Genomic DNA, 22,923 nt, shown 5'->3' with positions numbered 1-22,923 from the left:
GGCTCTCCAGCCCTCTGATCATCTTCATGACCTCCTCTGGACCCTCTCCAACAGTTCCAGGTCCTTCTTGTTGTTCTTCTTCTGCACCTTTTGGGCTGCAGTTTTATTTCCTTCCTGTACCTGGCAGAGACAAAGCCAATTGCTGCCCACCCAACCTTCTCCTGGACACAAGGAGGATCTCAGCTACATCCTCTTAGCTCTCCTCCTGTCCTGACTGAGTACTTTCAAGCATCCCTAACTCCTGGGCTCCATCCCTTTCTGCAGAGGCAATCCTTTGGGCTGCCCTCTCTCTTTTTTTGCTTCTATTGCCTATCTTTGGAGGGTGTTTTAGTTTCCAACTCATTCTCATCTTGGCCTCTCCTGGAGGAGGCTTTGTGAGTCACAGCAGGCTGTGTGTGACCGCCTTGGGTTGTCTTCTCCTGCGTGAAGCTGGGGAGTGAGGCATGAGGAGGGCTGGAAGCAGTTAGGCTTCTTTGTGGTTCTTCTTAACCTTTTGAGTGCTTTCAGCTGAGAAAACGTGAGCTCCTGGGTTTCTGCCTCTGCAGTGAAACCTGGGCAGTTTCAGAGGCATTGAGTCATGGTGTTGACAGGAGGCTGATAAACATCTGCACTGCCCCAGTTACTGTAACTCACAGATGACTGGAGCTGATCTGGGCAAGGCTCCTGCACGTGAAGCATTTGGCCTGGGACGTTTCCTTTTAAAGCTAGGAGTGGCTTTAGCTTAGCTGCAACCACCCAGTCTGGTTACCTGGTTCTAGACATTCACCCAAATAAAGGGATTTCAGTCAAGACAATCACAGGGCAGGTGGTCCAGGGAGGTTGGGGATGTCCCCTCCAGGGAGGCATTCAAGGCCAGGTTGGATGAGGACTTGAGCAGCCTGGGCTGGTGGGAGGTGTCCCTGCCCATGGCAGGGGGTTGGATGATCTTGAAGGTCCCTTCCAACCCAACCCATTCCATGAATCTCTGAGGTCAGGCACAGGCTCTGCTGCTCTGTGTCCCTGCTCGTGGCTGCTGTGCCCAGGATGCCAACGTGCAGCGAGCAAGACTCCTGCTGCTTGTCCAGACCTCTGCAGAGCCCTCCAATAACAATCAAGAAGATTTTTTTTCTTCTTTTCTTTCTTTTTTTTTTTCTTCTTCCCCTGCTCAATAGACTTCATTCACAGACCCCAGCCAAACAAAGATGCCTTGTTAGGGCACATCCCTGTTCCCTCCTTCCTGCCAAAATGAGCACTCATCACCCGTGGGGAGCCCTGCACTTTCCCAAGGAATCATAAAGCTGCCCTGGCAGAGGTCCTCTCCTGCACACACAGGGTTCACAAAGCCACCCAAGTCAAAGCAGGGTCACTCAGGCTGCTCTTCCCTGCCACCCAGTGAGGGATGTTGTCCCACATCACCTAACGAGACAGCTGCAAAGCACACAGGCTCTAGAATAAAAACACCCAAACCCTGAGTTTCAGAAATGTTTGTGTTGGGGATCTGCCCTGAGCCCTCCACCACAAACAGCCTCAACAGAGAGTCACAGGATTGGGTTGGAAGGGAGCTTCAAGATCACCCAGTCCCAACCCCCCTGCCATAGGCACTAGGCCAGGTTTAAAGCACTCTCCTCTCTCTCCCTGTGTTCTCCTCTCACTTGAACCATTCCACCTGCAGGGAAAACCAAAGCACAAGAGTGGAAAAATTCTCATCTTGGAGGTGGTGAAGTAGCTGAGGACACAGCTCAGCAACAGAAGGACATCAGCAATCCTCCAAGATTTGCTTCAGAGAACCCAAGAATGGGTTGGGTTGGAAGGGACCTTGAAGATCATCCAGTTCCAGCCCCCCTGAGGTGAGGGTGGTGATGGTAAGAGGGTGAAGGTCATAGGAAGAAAAATAACCACTCAGTAGCTTAAACAACCATGAAAACATTACAAATGAGGCCCTACCAGAGCTGCTGACTAAGCCAGGTCCTTCCTCAGGACACAAGAGGTGCATTTGGTTGCCTTTAAAGCCAAGTGACTGAGTAGGACCAGCCAGGAGGAGCTGTGCTGAGTGAGACACAGAACCTGCCCAACTTGTCCTGATCATCTGAAATGAATGGAAAGAAAATGCTCTGGAAACATTCTTGCTGCTTAAATGACCACAAGAGAGGATTGGATGTTTTCAAATCCTCTTCTCACTCAGCAGGATGACTCCAGAGGAACCCAAACACTTCCAAGGACTATGGGATTCCAGAGGAGGGCTATGAGGGCTGGAGCAGCTCCCCTATGGGGATAGCCTGGGGGAGTTGGGGCTGTTCAGGCTGGAGAAGAGAAGGCTGCAGGGAGACCTTAGAGCAGCCTTCCAGTACCTGAAGGGGCTCCAAGAGAGCTGGGGAGGGACTTTGGACAAGGGCTGGGAGGGACAGGATGAGGTCCAATGGCTTTGAGCTTGGAGGAGGGAGATTGAGAGTGGAGCTGAGGAAGAAATTCTTGGCAGTGAGGGTGGGGAGAGCCTGGCACAGGTTGCCCAGGGAGGCTGTGGCTGCCTCCTGTCTGGAGATGTTCAAGACCAGGCTGGATGAGGCCTTGAGCAACCTGGGCTGGTGGGAGGTGTCCCTGCCCATGGCAGGGGGTTGGAACTGGCTGATCTTGAAGCTCTCTTCCAACCCAACCTATTCCATGAATCTACGAACTCCTCCTGAGGAGGGGATTGAAAAGCAGCAGAGGCCCTGGCCTGTAGGTTTGGGTTTGTTTTTTTTAAGCAGCTTGCAGATATTGAAGTGTGACAGAAGTGTGACAGGTGAGAAGGGTTTTGTTGTTGTTCTTACCAATGAATTTCTGAGGCATTGAGCTTTTTCTCTTTGCCACGTTGCTTGCCAGCCTGTCCAGCACCAGGGCTCTTTCAGTCCCCATCTCTGCCTTGCTGTGCCTTGCCTCCATGCTGGCTAGTGGGGAAAAAATGGGGAAAAGGAAGGTGGAGAAAAAACAAAACACAAAACCAAACCAAACCAAACCAGACAAAACCAAACCAAACCAAACCAAGACAAAACCAAACCAAACCAAACCAAACCAAACAAGACAAAACAAGACAAAACAAAGCAAAACAAAGCCAAAAGACAAAACAAGACAAAACCAAACCAAACCAAACAAACCCAAGACAAAACCCAAACAACCAAAACAAGCAAACAAAGAACCGACCAGGAACCAACCAACCAAATACAACACATTGGGGGTGGGGGAGAAAGGGGAAATGGGGAAAATAAAATTAGATTTAAAAGGAAAAAAAAAAAAAAAGAAGAGCTGAATGGTTTCCTCCCACACTGACTGGAAAGGAGCACTTTGGAGGGCTGCACTCAGCTGGGTTTTGCTGGGGCTTTTTTTTTTTTTTTTTCTCTTGCTGGTTGTGGCTCCCTGCAGGCAGCTGCGGTCAGCAGGAGCCAGCAGGGCTCAGCCCCTGCTGCTCGAGTCCTGAGCTCGCTGCAAGGGGAGCACAAAACCCTCCAAAGCCCAGCACCTTCAGCAGGCAGAGGAAGTGTCAGACCAACTGGTTGGAAGGTTGGTTACAGAGCGAAGAGGGAGGCAGAGCCCCTGGGAGCTTTGCTTTTTGCTTCTGACTAAGAGTGTGACACCTCTGCCACAGGACCCTCCTGCTGTGCTCTTTGGAGATCAGTCACACCCAGGGGGCTCCTTGAGAACCTCTGAGAACCTGCAGTGCTCCACTACAAACCCCAGAGATCAATGCAGGCTGGGGGGTGTTGAGAGCAGCCCTGCAGAAAAGGACTTGGGGGTGCTGGTGGAGGAGAAGCTGAGCAGGAGCCAGCTGTGGGTTCCATCTGAACACCCTTTGGTGTGAGGGTGCTGGAGGCCTGGAACAGGCTGCCCAGACAGGTGCTGGAGTCTCCTTCTCTGCAGGGCTTCCAACCCCAGCTCTGGGCAAGCTGTTGTGGGTGCCCTGCTGGAGCAGGGGGGTTGGACTGGATGATGCCCAGAGGTCATTTCCAACCCCACCACGCTGGAATTCTCTCCTTGCCCTTCCTAAGGCAACAAAGAAAGCTCAGAACCGACCATGAGAGGCTCCTGGCTGCTGTGCTGTTGTACTCTTGCAGTGATCTCCCCAAAGACAAAGCAGAATCCCTCTGAGAGGGAAGCAATGCCAGAAGGAAAGGAGATGAGCACCTTGGGTGTCCCTTCAGCCCTGCCAAACACAGCTTGGGGAAGCACTGGACCTGCAGAGTGCAGTTTGCCAAGTGCAGCAGGAGCTAAAAGCTGCAGCATCATCCTTCCCCAGCCCTGCTCCCCACAGCTCCCTGCCACTCCTGCTTCAGCTCTTGCTGTTATTGATCTTGGAGGAGTTTCAGCCAGCACCAGCCCTGACTCACCAAACCTCAGCCTGAGCTGAGCCCTTGGGCTAAGGTCTGCTCAGCAGTTTGCAAAGGCAAAGTTGTGCTGCCTGAGTGCTCACTGCCACCAAACCCCAGCTCTGGGTATGACTCAGGATGGGGTAAGAGGGCTGAGATGGGCAGACCCTCTGAGGGCAGGCACCTGGTGCCCTGAAGGTAGCACCACAGCTTCTCTAGGCTGCTTTTTGATTCCCAGATGACTGCAATAGGTCTAGAGACTCCAGAAATAGATTCAGCAGCTCCTAAAGTGCTTCCAGCAAGAAACACTGAGACACTGTGAGGCAAAACATCAATCAAGAGGGACAGGGAGCTGCTGGAGTGGGGCCAAAGGAGGCCACCAAGATGATCCAAGATGATCAGAGGGCTGGAGAACCTCTGCTGTGGGGACAGGCTGGGAGAGTTGGGGCTGTTCAGCCTGGAGAAGAGAAGGCTCCAGGGAGACCTCAGAGCAGCCTTCCAGTACCTGCAAGGGAGCTACAGGAAGGCTGAGGAGGGACTGTTCAGAAGGGGCTGTGGGGACAGGACGAGGAGCAGTGGTTTGGAACTGGAGCAGGGCAGGTTTAGGTTGGACATCAGGAGAAGGTCTGCACAGTGAGGCTAGGGAGACACTGGCACAGGCTGCCCAGGGAGGTTGTGGATGTCCCCTCCCTGGAGGTGCTCAAGGCCAGGCTGGATGAAGCCTTGAGCAGCCTGGGCTGGTGGGAGGGGTCCCTGCCCATGGCAGGGGGTTGGAACTGGCTGATCTGAAAGGTCCCTTCCAACCCAACCCATTCCATGAATCTCTGACTCTGGCCAGAAGCTGAAGCTGATTCTTGGGCACAGTGGGTTGGGGATTTTTCATTTCAGAACTGCTCAGGCTCCAAAACCTGGAGCAGGCTTCCTGAGCTCTTTGGGTAACTGCAGTTCTAGGGTGGCTTTGCTTCATTCCCAACCTAGGAAGCTTTGGCACCTCAGGAGGATCACTGCTCAGGTCATGAGGAGGAGTACTTTGATTCTGAAAACCCCAACAACCCTCAGCTGCCCTGGAGAGAGGAACCCCACAACCACTGCTTGCTGGGATCACAGGCTGGAAGGGATTGGAAGGGACCCCCAGAGATCATCAAGTCCAACCCCCCTGCCAGAGCAGCAAAAAGCCTCAAACCCCAACTCATCCCTGGCAGGGGAGCAACTCCATGCTGCTTCATTCCCCTCATGCTGCTTCATTCCCCTCAGTTTATTCTTCTAATTCCTCTTTTCCTCCCTCTTTACCTTCCTGCCTTTTGCTCATCCTTCTACTCCAACTTTAATTCCACCTTTTCAGAGTCTTTTTCCCTATCTCCTGACTGACCCCAAGAGGAAAGCTCCTGAGCAGCCCTGGAAAGAGGCTGAGGAGCTGCAGGAGGAAGCTCAGCAGTGACTTCACTGCCTCCTGCCAACTTTATTTATGTGCCACCAAGGGGACTTGACTCAATTAGTGCCCAGAGGGCAGGCAGGCAGCTTCCTGCAGAGGTAACAATGGCCTTCACTCAGCAGACACCACAACTATTGACCTCCACCACATCTTCTGGGCCACCTCTGAGTATCAATCTGCCAGCTTGAGGCCCCTCAGTGACTTTATTTGAAGGCTGAGGATCTCTTCTTTCACAGGAAGATTTTTCTGCTCCTTGCCAATGGCAAATTTCACTTTCTTTTTGCTGCCCCCCACCCACCCCCAGAAAACAAACAGACTATTTATGGCCCACAAAAGGTCTTTGGCAACATCTCTGGAAGACAGCCTGAGGGGAACCAGTGTCTGCTGCCACTGAGCCCCAGGCTGTGCTGGTTGCCTCCCACAGTGCTGCTCTCTCCTTCTCACTCCACAAAAGCTAACTTGAAATTATCTTATCCACCTCCTTTCTTCTGGAGCAGTTATTAAATAAGCCAAGAATAATAGTTGGGGTTTAGGAAACAATCACTCAAAACTCTCCTCCAGCAGAGACAACTGAGCCTGCCCTGGCTGCCTCCTCCACTGCCTTACCCACTGGGGGACTCCACTGCACGTCATGACAAGAGGTTCAGGAATTAATTATCTCACCCTCAAGTGGAGCTGAAAGAGAAGTTTCAGGCTGGACTGGCAGAAATAGTCAAGTGGTTTGGTTAAATCTAGAATTGGTTGGGTTGGAAGAGACCTTTGAGATCCTGGAGTCCAAACCTTCAACCTACTCATGGCCATTAAACCAAGATAAAGTTGTGGTGGCAATGAGAATCTTGACTTCATAGAACCCCACAGTGGGGTGGGTTGGAAGGGACCTTCAAGATCAGCCAGTTCCAACCCCCTGCCCTGGGCAGGGACACCAACCCCCAGCCCAGGGTGCTCAAGGTCTTAGGAAGAAGTTGTTCAGTGCCAGGGTGGTGAGAGTCTGGCACAGGTTGCCCAGGGAGGCTGTGGCTGCCTCCTGCCTGGGGGTGTTCAAGGCCAGGCTGGATGAGACCTTGGAGCAGCTGAGTCCAGCTGAGAGCTGTCCCTGCCCATGGTGGGGAGTTTGGGGCAGCTGAGCTCTGAGCTCCTTTCCCCCTTGAGCCATTCTAGGACTCCAGGATTTATCCATTCAGGATGAATCCTGAGGCATCCTTGCAATCACTTGCTGACAAGCCACCACCTCTCCAAGCCCTGCTGTCCCCTGCAGCCCTCACATCCCCCTGGGGGTGCAGAGAGAGCAGGCACTGCTCTTCCAGCCCAGGCTGTGACCACACAGAGCTGTTTCCATGCTGTGGTTTCTGCCCCACCGACAGCCTGGCTGCATTTTCAGAACGTGTGGGCACCATTCACAAACCCAAAGCAGGGCTCAGGCTCAAGCCATTGCTTCCTGTAGCATCTCTGTGTGGTCACTAAATGATGGAGAGTGGAACAGGGAGGTGGCTTCTGGTGCAATGAGAACAATGTGACCAGAGATTGCTATCTGGGACCCAGCAAGGCTCTGACATTGCTACCAGGAAACCTTTCAGTTCAGAAATAGTTGCACCCTGCTACTGCTGGAACATGCAGACCCTGTGGGAAGGAGCATCCCGAAACCCCTGGGAAGGAGCACCCAGAACCTTCTGGGAAGGAGCACCCAAAACCTCCTGAGAAAGAGCATCCAAAACTTCCTGGGAAAGAGCATCCAAAATCTCCTGGGAAGGAGCATCCAGAAACCCCTGGGAAGGAGCACCCAGAACCTCCTGGGAAGGAGCACCCAGAACCTCCTGGGAAGGAGCATTCAAAACCTCTTGGGAAAGAGCAACCAAAACCTCCTGGGAAGGAGCACCCAGAATCTCCTGGGAAAGAGCATCCAGGACCTCCTGGGAAGGAGCACCCAGAACCTTAAGGGACCTTAAAGACCATCCAGCTCCAACCCCCTGCCATGGACAGGGACACCTCCCACCAGCCCAGGTTGCTCAAGGCCTCATCCAGCCTGGCCCTGAACACCTCCAGGCAGGGGACATCCACAACCTCCCTGGGGAACCTGTGCCAGTCCCTCCCCGGGCAACCTGTGCCAGTCCCTCCCCAGCCTCACTCTCAAGAATTTCTTCCTCGCCTCCAGTCTCACTCTGCTCTCCTCCAGCTTCCATCCCTTCCCCCTCATGCTATCACCCCAAGCCCTTGTAGAGGGTCTCTGCCTATCACAGATCTCCAGGGCACCACCCCATTGCCATCCCCTACAGCCATCCACACCACTCAAACCTCTCCCAGTTCTAAGCCATTCTGCCCAGCAGCTTCTTCATCTGAAGAAAAGGAAGCAATAAATGGGCAGAGATGTGGGCAGCAGCTGCCCACAACCAGGGGCAGCCACTCAGCTGCATAAACAAAGCCACATCAGAGCTGTGACCTCTCCAACCATGTGGGTGACTGTGAGTGGCACCTGCAGAAGTGCTGCCCACAAGGTGTGCCCAGAAATGCTTTATTCACAGGGACTGTGACAGCAAATGTGGTGGAAATAAAAGGATGGCTGAGGGTTGGGTGAGGCCAGAGCCTTCTCTGAGTGCTGGGTGAATGGTTGGAGACTCCATGGTCTCCAAGGTCTCTTCCAGCCAAAGTGATTCTGTGAGAAAGTGTCAGAGGACACCAGAGGACCGTGGAGCTGTCTGGGTTGGAAAAGGCCTCCAAGACCACTGAGTCCAACCATCAACCCAGCACCACCATGGCCACCAAACCATGGCCCCAGGTGCCATGGCCACAGGTTTCTGGAACACCTCCAGGGTTGGGGACTCCACCCCCACCTGGGGCTCTGTAGGGACCTCTGAAGATCATCCAAGCCCCCTGCCAAAGCAGAGTCACCTAGGGCAAGGCACACAGCAGCACATCCTGATGGGTCTTGAAAGTCTCAAAAGAAGGAAGCTCCACCTGGAGCAGCCTGGGCAGCCTGCTCCAGCCCCTGACCACTCTTGCAGCAAGAAAATTCTTCCTCACGTCCAACCTCAGCCTCCCCCAGGCGCAACCTGAGGCCATTTCCTCTTCTTCCACCACCTGATACCAGGGAGAAGAGACCAACCCCCACCTCCCTCCATGCCTGTAGCAAAGGCTGAGTCAGCAGCTAAGGGGACAGCCTGCTCTGCCCCCTGCCATGCTCCAGCCCCCCCAAAGCCCCCAGGAGGGGAGGGACTCACCAGGCTCAGCCACGCCAGCGCTCTGCAGGTACGTGCGGCACCGCTCCTTGTGCTCCTCCAGGGAGCTCCTCTGCTTGTAGCTCCTTCCACAGAACTCACACTTGTAAGGCTTCTCCACTGGCAAAAAACAAGAGGCTGGTATAAAACAACCCCGAAGAGCCACAGGCTGCACCAGGGGAGGTTGAGACTGGACGTGAGGGAGAATTTTCTTCCTGCAAGAGGGGTCAGGGATAGGCACCAGCTGCCCAGGGAGGTGGAGGAGTCCCCATCCCTGGAGGGGTTTCAGAGGAACAGAGCTGTGGTGCTGAGGGCCATGGTGTGGCCCCAGCCTTGGCTGAGTTAGGCACTGGTTGGACTCAGGGACCTTTATCCAAGCCAAACAAATCTGTGATCCTCTGATCCTACAGCCCTGTGAGGTGCCTTTTGAAGCCACTTACCAGAGTGTGTCCTTAAGTGGCCTGTCAGGGCATCCCTCCTCTGGCAGGCATAGCTGCAGAGGTGGCACTTGAAAGGCTTCTCCCCCGTGTGGAGCTTAATGTGGCGCAGGAGGTTTCCCTTCTGGGTGAAGGAAGCTCCGCACTGCGTGCACTGGAAGGGACGCTCACCTTCAGCCACACAGAGAGAGACATGCAGAGAGAGACAGAGAGACATGCAGAGGTTAGCTCAGCACCCTGCTGGCCTCCCAGCCCCTCCTCCTGAGAGGGGAAAGGAGCCAGAGGTGCATGGAATGGGTTTGGCTGGGAAGGGATCTTCAACACTATCCAGTTCCAAGCCCCTCCTGCCACAGGCAGGGACAGCTCCCTCCAGCCCAGGCTGCTCAAAGCCTCACCCAGCCTTGAACACCTCTGGGGAGGGGGCAGCCACAGCCTCCCTCTGCCAGGCTCTCCCCACCCTCACTGGCAAGAATTTCTTCCTCATCTCCAGTCTCACTCTCCCCTCTCCCAGCTCAAAGCCGTTGTCCCTCATCCTGGCATTCCCAGCCCTTGTCCAAAGTCCCTCCCCAGCTCTCCTGGAGCCCCTTCAGGCACAGGAAGGCTGCTCTAAGGTGTTCCTGGAGCCTTCCCTTCTCCACAACCTCCCTGGGCAACCTGTTCCAGTGTCTCCCCACCCTTAAGATGCCCTTGGCCACAAGGGCACATCGCTGGTTCTTGAGCATCCTTCTGCCCACCAGGACCCCAGATGCCTTTTCTCTGCACTGCTCTCCAAAGAGAAGCTCTTAGAGGAAGTAGAAGTTTCTAGAAGAAGCAAATTGGGATCTTCTTACCAGTGTGGCTCCGTTTGTGGACCATCAAGACATTGAGGCTGATGCAGGCCAGCCCACAGATGTCACAATTCATTTTCCCACTGGCTGGCCTGATGCTGTCATAGGAGCCAGGATGTCTCTCCAGTTTAATGCTTTCATAGTCAGGGTATTCCCTGGGGTAGCTGAAAGGCATCTCAGCTTCTTCTGGAGTCTCCACAGGCTCTGAATTTAAAGCACTCTCCTCCCTCTCACTGTATTCACCTTTCACTTGAACCACTTCATCTGCAGGGAAAAGCAAAACAAAACAAAGCACAAGAGTGGAAAAATGTTCACCTTGGACATCCCAGAACACAACTCACCCACAGAAGGGCATCAGCAGACCTCAACCATTGCCTTCAAGACCCAAAGACTCAGAGAATCCATGACTGGGTTGGGTTGGAAAGGGACCTGAAAGCTCAGCCAGTTCCAACCCCCTGCCATGGGCAGGGACACCTCCTACCAGCTCTCCAGGGTCTCATCCAGCCTGGCCCTGAACACCTCCAGGCAGGGTGCAGCCACAGCCTCCCTGGGCAGCCTGTGCCAGTGTCTCCCCACCCTCACTGGCAAGAATTTCATCCTCATCTCCAGTCTCAATCTGCCCTCCTCAAGCCTGAGTGATGCTCTCCTCAAGCTCAAGATGCAGAAGTACAGCTGAGATCATCCTGAAGATGAAGGAATGAAGCTGAGCTGCATCTCCGTGGGTCATGGACGCTTAATGTCACTCACAGTGAGACAGCTCAGAGCTGTTGAGCTGCCTGCTAATTCCCTTGGCTGGCTGATTGCAGCAAAACCAGAAGTGGGGAGATTCAGATTGGATGTTAGGAAGAAATTCTTCCCCGGGAACGTGGTGAGGCACTGGCACAGGTTGCCCAGGGAGGTGGTGGAAGCCTCATCCCTGGAGGTTTTGAAGGCCAGGCTGGATGTGGCTGTGAGCAACCTGCTCTGGTGTGAGGTGTCCCTGCCCATGGCAGGGGGTTGAGACTGGCTGAGCCTTGATTCTTGATTCAATGATTCTGTGATTGCCTTCTCCAGGTGCCAGAAGCTCTCAGAGGGTGCAAACTCCCCTTGCCAGTGGAGAGCAGCATCAAGAGATGAAATTCAGCTTCCTGTATGAAAGCATCGTTCCCCTGGCCACCTGCTGCTCTCTCAGAGCAAGGCTCAGACAGCTCAGCAGGGCACTGGAGCACTTGTCCTTTCTCCAAAGCACAGAAGGTGGACTGCTGAATGCGAATCAGCTCTGGTTCTGAGTAAGGAACCACATCAAACAAGGGCTGAGAGCAGAAAATGAGGAGGCAACATGAAAGCAGAGCTGAAAACAAAGATCTGGTGAGCCAAGCTGTCCTGAACTCAACATCTGCAGCTACACTGCAGTGATAAAATCATTCCTCTGCCCTCAGGGGCTGCACTGAGCCCAGCCAGGCTGTCTGACTTGGGCTGGGAGGAACAGGTGGGTGATGGTTTCTTCATCCCAGGGAGGAATCCACATCAGTGGGAAAAAAATTCCACAGGTCAGAGCATCCCAGAATGGTTTGGGTTGGAAGGGACCTTCAAGATCAGCCAGTTCCAACCCCACCTGCCTGGTTGGCTTCATCCAGCCTCACCCTGAACACCTCCCTGAGCAGCCAGGTCCTCCTGCTGCTGTCCCTGGATGATGATCTCCACACAGCATCACCTTTCCCCCCCTCCCATGTTGAGTGTTTTTATCCCCCCATCCCAGACATATTTTGGAGTCTGGATTTTGGGACAGGTTTGCTCAGAAGGTGACCACCAGTTCTGGATTCACCTCCAAGTGGACCATTTCCCTCTGCACCTTCTTCAGCTCTGCCTCACATCCTGAGGACTCCCTCTGCCACCCTTCTTCTGAGGCACCTTCTGCTGCCAACAGCACTTCAGGGGGTTTGGGGGTGACCCTTTGGGTGAGAGCCCTCCAGAATTACTTCATCCATCCATCCATCCACCCATCCATCCACCCCCACCCCTCTGAGGAGCTGCTATTGCCAGTTGCTGGCAGCAGCTTTCAGCAGCAGCTTTTGCCCAAGTTAAAGAAAAGTTTTTTTGGGGTTGGTTGAGGTTTGTTTTTCTTTTTTGTTTCTTCTCCCCTCCCTGAGAGCAGGCAGCTCCCAACTGCTGTTCTACATCCTGCACCAGAGGGCCAAAGGAAGCTGAAGGCTGCAGCTGCACCTTGGTGCTGCTTTCAGAAGTGATTTCAATTCCCACTTTCTGCTCAACGTCTTCACCTTTGCCTCCCCCACCCCTCAGCCGTGGTGGAGGACAAGTTGTAGCCTCCAAGTGAGAAGATTTCTCTGCTGTTTCTCACCACAGGTTCACAGCTCAAAGCTTTTTGCTCATGCACAGAGCTCTGCCAGCCTGAAGCTGGGCTGAGTTCCCCAGGGCAGGCACCTGCTGACTGGCACAAAGTGGGCACAGCACCCTGTGGAAAATCATCACCTCTGCACTTTCCATGGCTGTGCTGCCTGCTTGTTTCCTTACACAGTGACAGAGAAGGCTGCACCTGGGCTCTGACCAAGGCTTTCCCACTGCTGCCTCCCCTCAGAGCATCACCTCCAGTCCAGCTCTCAGCCACAGCCCACCAAGGCCTTGCAGTCTGCAGGCAAGCACTGGAAGAACCTCAACGGAAAAAAAATATTTCACCTTCTGAGGACAGAGAGCAAAAGCCAAAGGGAATCACCAAATGGTAGGGGTTGTAAGGGACCTCTGGAGAGCATCCAGTCCAGCCCCACTGCCTGAGCAGGGGCACCCAGGGCAGCTCACACAGGAACACATCCAGGCAGGCTTCGAATGTCTCCAGAGATGGAGCCTCTAGCACCTCTCTGGGCAGCCTGCTCCAGGCTCCAGCTCCCTTCAGTCCAAGAAATTCCTCCTCATCTTCAGAAGGAACTTCTCAGGTTCCAGTCTGTGCCCATTGCCCCTTGGCCTGGCACTGGGCACCACTGAGAAGAGGCTTTTGAGAAGCAAATGCATGTGAGGAGGGTTGGGATTCTGCTGTCCCAACACTGGCTGCTGTCTAGGCTCCACTCTGCCTTCCTGCCAGCAGGAAGCTTTGGTGTGAGGATGGCAGAGCCCTGGAGCAGGCTGCCCAGAGAGGTCCTGGAGGCTCCCTCTCTGGAGACTTTCAAAGCCCTCTGGATGTGTTCCTGTGTGAGCTGCCCTGGGTGCCCTGCTCTGGCAGGGGGGTTGGACTGGATGCTCTCCACAGGTCCCTTCCAACCCTTACCCCTCTGGGATTCTATGAAGCAGTCTCAGGTCAGGGCACCCCAAAATTCACCACGGGCTGGCAGAGGGCTGAGGCAATCAAATTTCCTTTTTCAGCCCCAACTTTTTGCTCCACGTCCTGGCATGCAAGGGGAGCACTGAGACTGGCAGCTGCATGGAAAGGTTTGGATATAGCACTTAAGGGAATGGGTTGAAGCTGAAGGAGGGCAGATTGAGAGTGGAGATGAGGAAGAAATTCTTGCCAGTGAGGGTGGGGAGACACTGGCACAGGTTGTCCAGGGAGGTTGTGGCTGCCCTCTCCCTGGAGGTGCAGGAGAGCTGGGGAAGGACTTTTGGCAAGGGTCATAGAACAAGAGGCAATGGATTTGGGCTGGAAGAGGGCAGTTGAGACTGGAGATGAGGAGGAAATTCTTGCCAGTGAGGGCAGGAAAACACTGGACCAGGGAGGCTGTGGATGCCTCCAGCCCGGAGGTGCTCATGGCCAGGCTGGATGAGGCCTTGAGCAACCTGGGCTGGGGGGAGGTGTCCCTGCCCATGGCAGGGGGGGTTGGAACTGGCCTATCTCTGAGGTCCCTTCCAACCTGAGCCATTCTCTGAACCTATGAACTATTTTTCTTGAGGCAGCTGAGGAAGGGAACAGAGGCTGCAGAACAAACTGTGGTTGATTTTACACAAGCCAGTCCCAGTGTGCTGTGTGAAGGCTGATGCAGAGGGTTTCATTTCCTGGGGAGATGATTACCAGATGAAAGACCTGCTCCAGAGTAATATTTTTGTTTCACCTGAAAAACGTTGTAAAAACAATGGGTGCTGGAAAGCCTCCAGAATGAAGCTGTGGTGGCAGCTTCAGACTGAGTCACTGCACCAACAGAGCTGGGCATGTTCTGGGAGGTGCAGTGGTTAAAGAATGGCAGCAAACTGGGCACCCCCAGCTCATCCCAGAGAGACTGGGAGCTGCTGGAGAGAGTCCAGCACAGGCTGCAAAGCTGCTGAGGGGCCTGGAGAAGCTCTGTGAGGAGCAAAGGCTGAGAGCCCTGGGGCTGAGAGCCTGCAGAAGAGCAGCCCCAGAGGGCAGCTGAGCAATGCTCAGCAAGAGCTAAAGGAGCTGTGGGGGGCAAGAGCCTGGGGCCAGACTGCTCAGTGGTGCCCAGGGACAGCACAAGGGGCAATGGACACAAACTGGACCCCAGGAGGTTCCATCTGAGCAGGAGGAGAAAGTTGTTTGGTGTGAGGGTGCTGGGGGCCTGGAGCAGGCTGCCCAGAGAGGTTGTGGAGTCTCCTTGTGTGGAGAGCTTCCAACTCCCCCTGGGCATTGTGCTGCTGGGCAAGCTGCTGTGGGTGCCCTGCTGGAGCAGGAGGGGTTGGACTGGCTGAGCTCCAGAGGTCCCTTCCAACACACCCCACACCCCCCCCCCCCCCGGGATTCTGTAACTGGAGCAAGGCAGAGCATCATCTTAGCTTTTCTCTTGAGGAAGGAAGGAAAACTGGGGGAAGGAAAATCCCCCAGTCCCTAGGATTTAATCCAAGACCTTGGCCTCAAACCCAGAGGGGAAGAAGGCAATTTGGGCACCGTTCTAAAGTTTTCCCAACAGCAACTCTGCGGGAAGAAAAGGCAGAAAGAACACAGAGAAAACCCCAACAAAACCCTTTCCCCCAGAAGCTATTCAAAAGACAACAGCACGGAAGGGTGGAGGGATGTCGGCTCAAGTGTTTCACAAGGAGCTGGGGTCATAACCATGAAAATCCTCAGCGCAGGCAAAGCAACAACAACAACAACGACGACAACAAACCACCCACAAAAGTCAACTGGATAACAAAGAAACTTAATCATCTTAATGTGGCGTTTTAACGACGCCGCCGATTTGCTGTGCCACTTCCAGCATAATGAGGTCCTAACGCTACAGATGTTCAGGCAGACTAAAGAGAAGGGGAGGGGGTCGAGGGGGGTGGGAGAGGATAAAGATAAAGAAGAAAAACAAAACCAACAACAACAGCAACAACAACAACAAAAGACCCCACAGAGGCAAAGCAAAAGCTTTTCTTGTCTGCCGTTCCCTAACTACCCAATTAAACAAATCGGGAAAGCGTCTGCGGCAGTTGAGCAGGGGGGTGACAGCTGTCAACGGGGTGCAGGAGGAGGAGGGAGGAAGGGAGTCGCTAAGGTGGGCAGCTCAGAGGGACGACCTGGAGCTGGCAGGGATTCAGCTGAAGATTCAGCACCGATCAGGGCGTCACAGAACGGATTCGGTGGAGAGAGGTCTTTCAGATCGTTGAGTCCAAGCGTTCCCGAACTCTGCCACGCTCTAACCCCTCAGCACCACATCTCTGCCTCGGGCAACAGCTCCAGGGATGGGGATTCCATCACCTCGAAGCCTGCTCCAAGCTTTGAGAATCTTTTCAGGGAAGAAATTTCTTCTAATGGCCAACCTAACCCTCCCCTGGGGCAGCTTGAGGCCATCTCCCCTCCTCCTGTCACTTGTTCCTTGGAGATCAGCACAACCCCTACCTGGCTCCAGCCTCCTCTCAGGGAGAGAGCAAGGAGGTCTCCCCTCAGCCTCCTCTTCTCCAGGCTGAGCACCCTCAGGTCCCTCAGCTGCTCCTCACCAGATCTGTTCCCCAGACCCTTCAATGGGTTAAGATCTGCTTTGAGTTTATTTTCCCTTTGTGCCTTGCAGCATCTCCTCAGCACTGCTGCTCAGCACCCATTTCACAGAATCCTAGCATGGTAGGGGCTGGAAGGAACCTCTGGAGATCACTGAGTCCAACCCCCCTGCCAAGCCAGAGTCACCTAGAGAAGGTCACTCAGGAACACCCCACCTGGAATGTCTCCAGAGATGGAGACTCCACCATCTCTCTGGCTATCCAAAACTCAAGCACCTCTCATTTAAGCACCTTCCAGAGCAACACAAGATGAGAGGGATGAGAGGGAAGGGATTGAAGCTTGAGGAGAGCAGATTGAGAGTGGAGCTGAGGAAGAAATTCTTGGCAGTGAGGGTGGGGAGAGCCTGGCACAGGTTGCCCAGGGAGACTGTGGCTGCCTCTTCCCTGGAGGTGTTCAGGTCCAGGCTGGATGAGGCCTTGAGCAACCTGGGCTGGTGGGAGGTGTCCCTGCCCATGGCAGGGAGTTGGAATAGGCTGAGTTTTCAGGTCCCTTTCCAACCCAACCCATTCTCTGCATCTGTGAACACTTTGAGTGGTGAAACCCAAAGCCCAGGTGGAAATTTCCCTGCTAAAAGCAGGACAGAACCTTCCCTAACTGCCCCTCGTGGTGCTGGGTGCTCCACATTGAGGCTGCTCCTTTCTTACTGAAACAAAAATAGAAACAAATCAAACTGAAATGCAACAGAGAATTGGAAAAGGGAGGGGGGGGGTAGAAGAACAACAACAAAACCCCCAACCCAGGCATCATTTTCCAAGCACTTGGATGTGTATTTTCTACTACATTAATAGCAGTGTGGCTCTGTCATTAAGGCACTGTGTCATTTGTCTCCTTGTGCAATTAATTACCAACAACAGCAACAGCAACAACAACAACAAAAAGAGAGAAGTAAACAACACAAATCAGCTCCAAGCTGATGAGAGCCAAGAAACCTGAATTACAGAGCAGCTTCTTCCAGTAGCTTACTCCCAGGCAAGGGTTTTCCTCCCAAAGCTGTTGGGTTCTGGGTGAATCTCTCATTTCCCACCTGATATCCCCCCATCTGTTACCAAGCTCCCCAGGAGCCAGCAGTGGCCTCATGCAGCCCAGCAGGCAGCTGTGTGCTGGGCTGCTGCCAGTGGAGTGTGGGCAGCAGGGCAGGAGAAGAGACTCTGCCCCTTGGCTCTGCTCAGGAACACATCCAGGTGGGGTTGGAAGCGCTCCAGAGATGGAGACTCCAGCACCTCTCTGGGCAGCCTGCTCCAGGGCTCCAGTACCCTTCAGAAGTTCCTCCTCATGTTCAGATGGCGTTTCTCATGTGCCACTTTGTGCCCCTTGGCCTGGCACTGGGCACCACTGACAACAGCCTGGCCCCATCCTCCTGCCACCCACCCTTCAAGTATTGATCAGCATTGATCAGATCCCCCCCTCAGGCTGCTCTCTCAGCCTTTCCTCCTCACACAGATGTTCCAGGCCCCTCAGCATCCTCCTCGCCTCCACTGGACACTCTCTAGTATATCCCAGCCCCTCCTGAACTGGGGAGTCCAGAACTGGTCCCAGTACTCCAGATGGGGCCTCACCTGGGCAGAGTAGAGGGGGAGGAGAGCCTCCCTGTACCTGCTGCTCAAACTCTTCTTAATGCCCCCCAGGATGCCAGTCACCTTCCTGGCCACCAGTGCACATTGCTGTCCCATGGAGAACTTCCTCTCCACCAGGACTCCAAGGTCCTTCTCCATGGAGCAGGGCAACCTTGCCTCAGATGCCAGTGGCAGGTGTCCCATGCCAACCAGGCTGCCCAGGGAGGTCGTGGATGCCCCCTCCCTGGAGGTGTTCAAGGCCAGGCTGGATGAGGCCTTGAGCAGCCTGGGCTGGGGGCAGATGTCCCTGCCTGTGGCAGGAGGGGGTTGGAACTGGATGCCCTTGCAGCTCCCTTCCAACCCAAACCATTCCCTGCATCTCTGAACCACCTCCAGGCTGCGGTGCCACCACCTCTGGTGCTGATGTCACCGAACGTGCTTGGCAGCATTCCTGCTGTGACAGCATAGGGGCTGCTGCCAAGCAACAACAAAGCCAAGCAGGATCTGCTGCTGATAACACCACCACCACCACCCGGAGGAGACTTTCAGTTCACCAAGAAGCCACCGAGGCAGAGACACCCCAAGAGCAGCAGCGGCGCCAGCGGAGCCTCGCCTGGCTTGGGGAGGCTCAGAAATCCCCTCTGAAGGGAAGCTGCTCAGCCTGGCAGCTCTGATGTTGTGAGATAACCTCTGGGTCCCACGAGCAGCAGGGCTCGAGCTGGGCTTGGGAGATGTAATATTCTGATAAAAAACGGCACTTCCTCTGGCAGCTGATAAGGACCTGAGCTCGGCGGCAGCGCCGGGACCTCAGCGGAGCTTCCTCAGCCCTCTCCTGTCTGCCCTCCAGCCTTTTAACCACCCCCCTGCAGACGCCTGAGAGGCAGCAGCAATTAGCATCCATAAACCACAAGGGTGGCTTCGGGTGCTCTTTATTTCACAACCAGGAAAGCAGCTCTCTGCCATTCACCACCCCACCCCCACCCCACCCCCAGAAAGCTGCCTGCCTCCAGCAGGACAGGGGAGGGAGAAGTAACCAAACTGGGCAGGGACTGGTGGGGAAGGGCTGCTGGTGAGGGGCAGTGGTTTGAAAGTGGAGCAGGGGGGGTTTAGGTGGGACGTCAGGAGGAAGTTCTGCACAGGCAGATTGGTGTCTCCATATCCATCCAGGCTGGGGATGATGAGGTTGAGAGCAGCCCTGCAGAGAAGGACCTGGGGGTGCTGGGGGGGAGAAGCTGGACAGGAGCCAGCAATGGGCACTGGCAGCACAGAAGGCCAAGGGCAGCCTGGGCTGCATCCAAAGCAGTGTGGCCAGAGCTGCAGAGAGAGGATCCTGCCCCTCTGCTCTGCTTTGGGGAGACCTCACCTGCAGGGCTGGGGCCAGCTTTGGAGCCCTCAACACAGAAAGGACCTGGACCTGATGGAGAGGGTCCAGAGGAGGCCACAGAGATGATCAGAGGGCTGGAGAACCTCTGCTCTGCTGTGGGGACAGGCTGGGAGAGTTGGGGTTGTTCAGCCTGAAGAAGGCTCCAGGGAGACCTCAGAGCTGCAGTTCAATATCTGCAGGGGACCTGCAGACAGGCTGGGGAGGGACTGCTCAGGAGGGGCTGTGGGGGTAGGCTGAGGGGCAGTGGTTTGGAACTGGAGCAGGGCAGACTGAGGTTGGACATCAAGAGGAAGTTCTGCATCAGGAGGAAGTTCTGCACTGGCACAGGCTGCCCAGGGAGGTGGTTGAGGTCCCATCCCTGGAGACATTCAAGATCAGCCTGGATGTGTCCCTGGGCAGCCTGCTCTGGCTGGAGGAGTCCCTGCTGAGTGCAGGGGGTTGGACAGGATGCCCTTGGAGGATCCCTTCCAACCCAAACCATTCTATGAAGATGACCTTTGGGGGTCCCTTCAAACCTGCTGCCATCTGAACCAAACTCCTCTGCTTGGCTCTGACTCCTTCAGGAGAAAAGTAGCTTTGTGGATCATTTTTAGTCCATTTCTCAATGCAGGAGGCTTCACCTTTTGGCCACCAAAGAGCACTGGGGACACATGAAGACACCAGGGCAGCATTTCCTGCCCTCTCTGCCTCACTGCTCAGCCCTGCTCAGCTGAGACACAGGAAGCACCACGGGAGCTGGGGATTGGTATGGCTGCAGGCAAGCACAGCCCATGTGCAGCACAGCATGCAGCCTCCAGTCCCCTGAGGCAAGAAACAAGAGGAGGGAGTGGGGGGTGGAGGGGGGTTTCTGTCTTTATTTTTCCCCCCCTCGTTCTCCTCCATCAAGCTTTTAATTAACACATTAACTCCAGCCTGCTGCCTGATGGTTTGCTTCACACATCCCAAAGGTGGTGGCTGAGGGACTTCTGACAAGGGGTTGGAGTGGTGAGGGGAGAGAGGATGGGGTGAGACTGGGAGAGGGGAGATTGAGACTGGAGATGAGGAAGAAATTCTTGCCAGTGAGGGTGGGGAGAGCCTGGCACAGGTTGCCCAGGGAGGCTGTGGCTGCCCCCTCCCCAGAGGTGCTCAAGGCCAGGCTGGATGAGGTCTTGAGCAGCCTGGGCTGGTGGGAGGGGTCCCTGCCCATGGCAGGGGGTTGACACTGGCTGATCTTGAAGGTCCCTTCCAACCCAACCCATTTCATGAATCTATGAATCTGGCCATCAGTTGAGAGCTGTCCCTGCCCAGATGATCTCTGAGGTCCCTTCCCAGCTGAGTCATTCTAGGGTTCCATGGAGAAAGAGCCATGATCCAGAATAAACTTTTGAATCCCTCTCACAGCATCATCAGGTGATTAAAAAGACAAAACTGAAGGATTGCTTTTCAGAATTAAACTTTCCTTTACCTCCTGCTTCCTCCTTAGACAGATTGTGTTCCTTCACATCTTCCCCATGATCCATACTCTCCATTTCTTGGGATTGGGTCAGGTCACCATCAGTCAGAACCTCATGGCCCTCTGTAAGAAGAGCCCAAACATCACTCATTAACTATTTATGCTCCAAGAATGTTCCCAGCAGCTTCCCTCAAAGCATCTGCAGCATCCCAACATCCAGGTCCTACAGACCCAGCAGCTGCAGTTTGTGGAGGGATTTGCTTCCCAAAGTCTGAGGCAAACCCTCACACACAGCTTCCCAGCATGGGGAGGGTTGGAAGGGACCTCTGGAGCTCAGCCAGTCCAACCCCCCCTGCTCCAGCAGGGCACCCCCAGCAGCTTGCCCAGCAGCACAGTGCCCAGGGGGGGTTGGAAGCTCTCCACACAAGGAGACTCCACAACCTCTCTGGGCAGCCTGCTCCAGGCCTCCAGCACCCTCAAAAAAAAGAATTCTCTCTTCCTGTTCAGATGGAACCTCCTGGGCTCCACTTTGTGTCCCTTGCCCCTTGTGCTGTCCCTGGGCACCACTGAGCAGAGTCTGGCCCCAGCCTCTTGCCCCCACCCTTTAGATATTGATCAGCATCCATAAGATCATCTCTGGGGCTGCTTCTTGCAGCTTTGTAGCCTCTGCTGGACTCTCTCCAGTAGCTCCTTGAAGATCATCAAATCCAACCATTCTCTACCTCTACCAAGCCTGGTGCTAAACCATGTCCCCCAGCACTGCACATCTGCAGCTTAAACCTTTCAGGAGAGGTTAGAAGAACACAAAGAGCACAGCACCTGCAGCCACTGGCTGGTCCTGAGCACTGCTGAGGTCCATACCTGCCTGGGAACCTGCAAGAGACAGAAGAGCTGTTGGAGGCTCTCATTCTTTGGCACCATTGATGCTGTTGCAAGATGATAAATTTCCATTTCCCTTGACTGAAAGCAGAGCTGGAAAAAAAGCAAAATTCTCCAAGGACTCCAGAGTGAGGAACTGCTCTGTGTGCTTGGACAACTCCCCTCTGCAGCTACCCAAAAGGAGGCTGGAGTGAGGCTGGAGGTGGCCTCTTCTCCCAAGCAGTTAACACCAGGACAAGAAGAAATGGCCTCAAGTTCCTCCAGGGGAGGTTTCAAATGGGACATGAGGAACAATTTCTGTCCTGCCAAGGAGGGCCAGCTACAGAAGGTCACTCAGGAACACATCCAGGTGGGGTTTGAATGTCTCCAGAGATGGAGACTCCACCACCTCTCTGGCTATCCAAAACTCAAGCACCTCTCGTTTAGGCATCTTCCAGAGCAACACAGGGTGAGAGGGATGAGAGGGAAGGGCTGGAAGCTTGAGGAGAGCAGATTGAGAGTGGAGATGAAGAAATTCTTGAGGGTGAGGATGGGGAGAGCCTGGCACAGGCTGCCCAGGGAGGCTGTGGATGTCCCTTCCCTGGAGGTGTTCAAGGCCAGGCTGGATGAGGTCTTGAGCAGCCTGGGCTGGTGGGAGGTGTCCCTGCCCATGGCTGGGGGCTGGAACTGGCTAATCTTGAAGGTCATTTCCAACCCATTGCATGGCTCTGGTTCCCAGGAGCACTCAGCAGCCCTCCCTGAAGACCTGAGGTGCTGCAGGGATTTCCACTCTCCACTCCAGTGCCCAAATTCAGGCTGCTGAACCAAGCTGGGGGCGCAGACCTGCCCTGTCCAGCCTTTACTCCACTCTTTGCTGTCCTGAGACTTCACCTAGGGCAGGGTTGATTTTCCTAACCAGGTCACAGCTCTCTGCTTCCTTCCTCCTTTCTGTCCTCCAGCTTTTTCCTCTTTTTTTTAAATTCCTCTTTTATATATATATATATATATAAGAAAATATTTTTGAATGTATAGATATATATACAAAAACCACAAACAATGATAGCTCCAGGACCTGTGAAATTCATTCCTGGCAGTTACATAACAGAGCTGCTCCTGCCATGGCTGTGAGGTGTTAACCACCAGTGACATTTCCCCCTCAGCTCTCTCTTTCTCTCTCTCTCTCTCTTCACCACCACTGCACATGGAACATTTTTGTGGTCTCTGTGACAACGTCAGAACACAAAGCTCCATGAACCCTGCAGCAAAGCCACCAGCCAGACCAGAATCCCCAAATCCCAGCATGGTGGAGGCTGGAAGGGACCTCTGGAGCTCAGCCAGTCCAACCCCCCCTGCTCCAGCAGGACACCCACAGCAGTTTGCCCAGCAGCACAGTGCCCAGGGGAGGTTGGAAGCTCTCCACACAAGGAGACTCCACAACCTCTCTGGGCAGCCTGCTCCAGCACCCTCACACCAAACAACTTTCTCCTCCTGCTCAGATAGAACCTCCTGGGCTCCACTTCGTGCCCATTGGCACTGGGCACCACTGAGCAGAGTCTGGCTG

General features: G+C 54.5%; 1 protein-coding gene across 1 annotated transcript in view; it reads right to left on the bottom strand.

Annotated features, from left to right (window-relative positions):
* The window catches only part of IKZF3 (IKAROS family zinc finger 3), a 28,901-nt gene that overhangs the window by 1,329 nt on the left and 4,649 nt on the right, over positions 1-22,923 (bottom strand). The window contains exons 2-7 of the mRNA XM_054396801.1: positions 21,324-21,377; positions 20,517-20,627; positions 10,225-10,485; positions 9,398-9,565; positions 8,961-9,077; positions 2,787-2,903 (exon numbers count right to left, since the gene is read on the bottom strand). Of these exons, the coding sequence (XP_054252776.1) occupies positions 2,787-2,903; positions 8,961-9,077; positions 9,398-9,565; positions 10,225-10,485; positions 20,517-20,627; positions 21,324-21,377 (828 nt within the window). The remainder of the gene's footprint in view (positions 1-2,786; positions 2,904-8,960; positions 9,078-9,397; positions 9,566-10,224; positions 10,486-20,516; positions 20,628-21,323; positions 21,378-22,923) is intronic.

Source organism: Indicator indicator, chromosome 39 (genome assembly GCF_027791375.1).
Source record: "Indicator indicator isolate 239-I01 chromosome 39, UM_Iind_1.1, whole genome shotgun sequence".
NCBI lineage: Eukaryota > Metazoa > Chordata > Aves > Piciformes > Indicatoridae > Indicator > Indicator indicator.
Note: the sequence above shows the minus strand (reverse complement) of the source record. Positions and strands in the feature narration are given on the sequence as shown.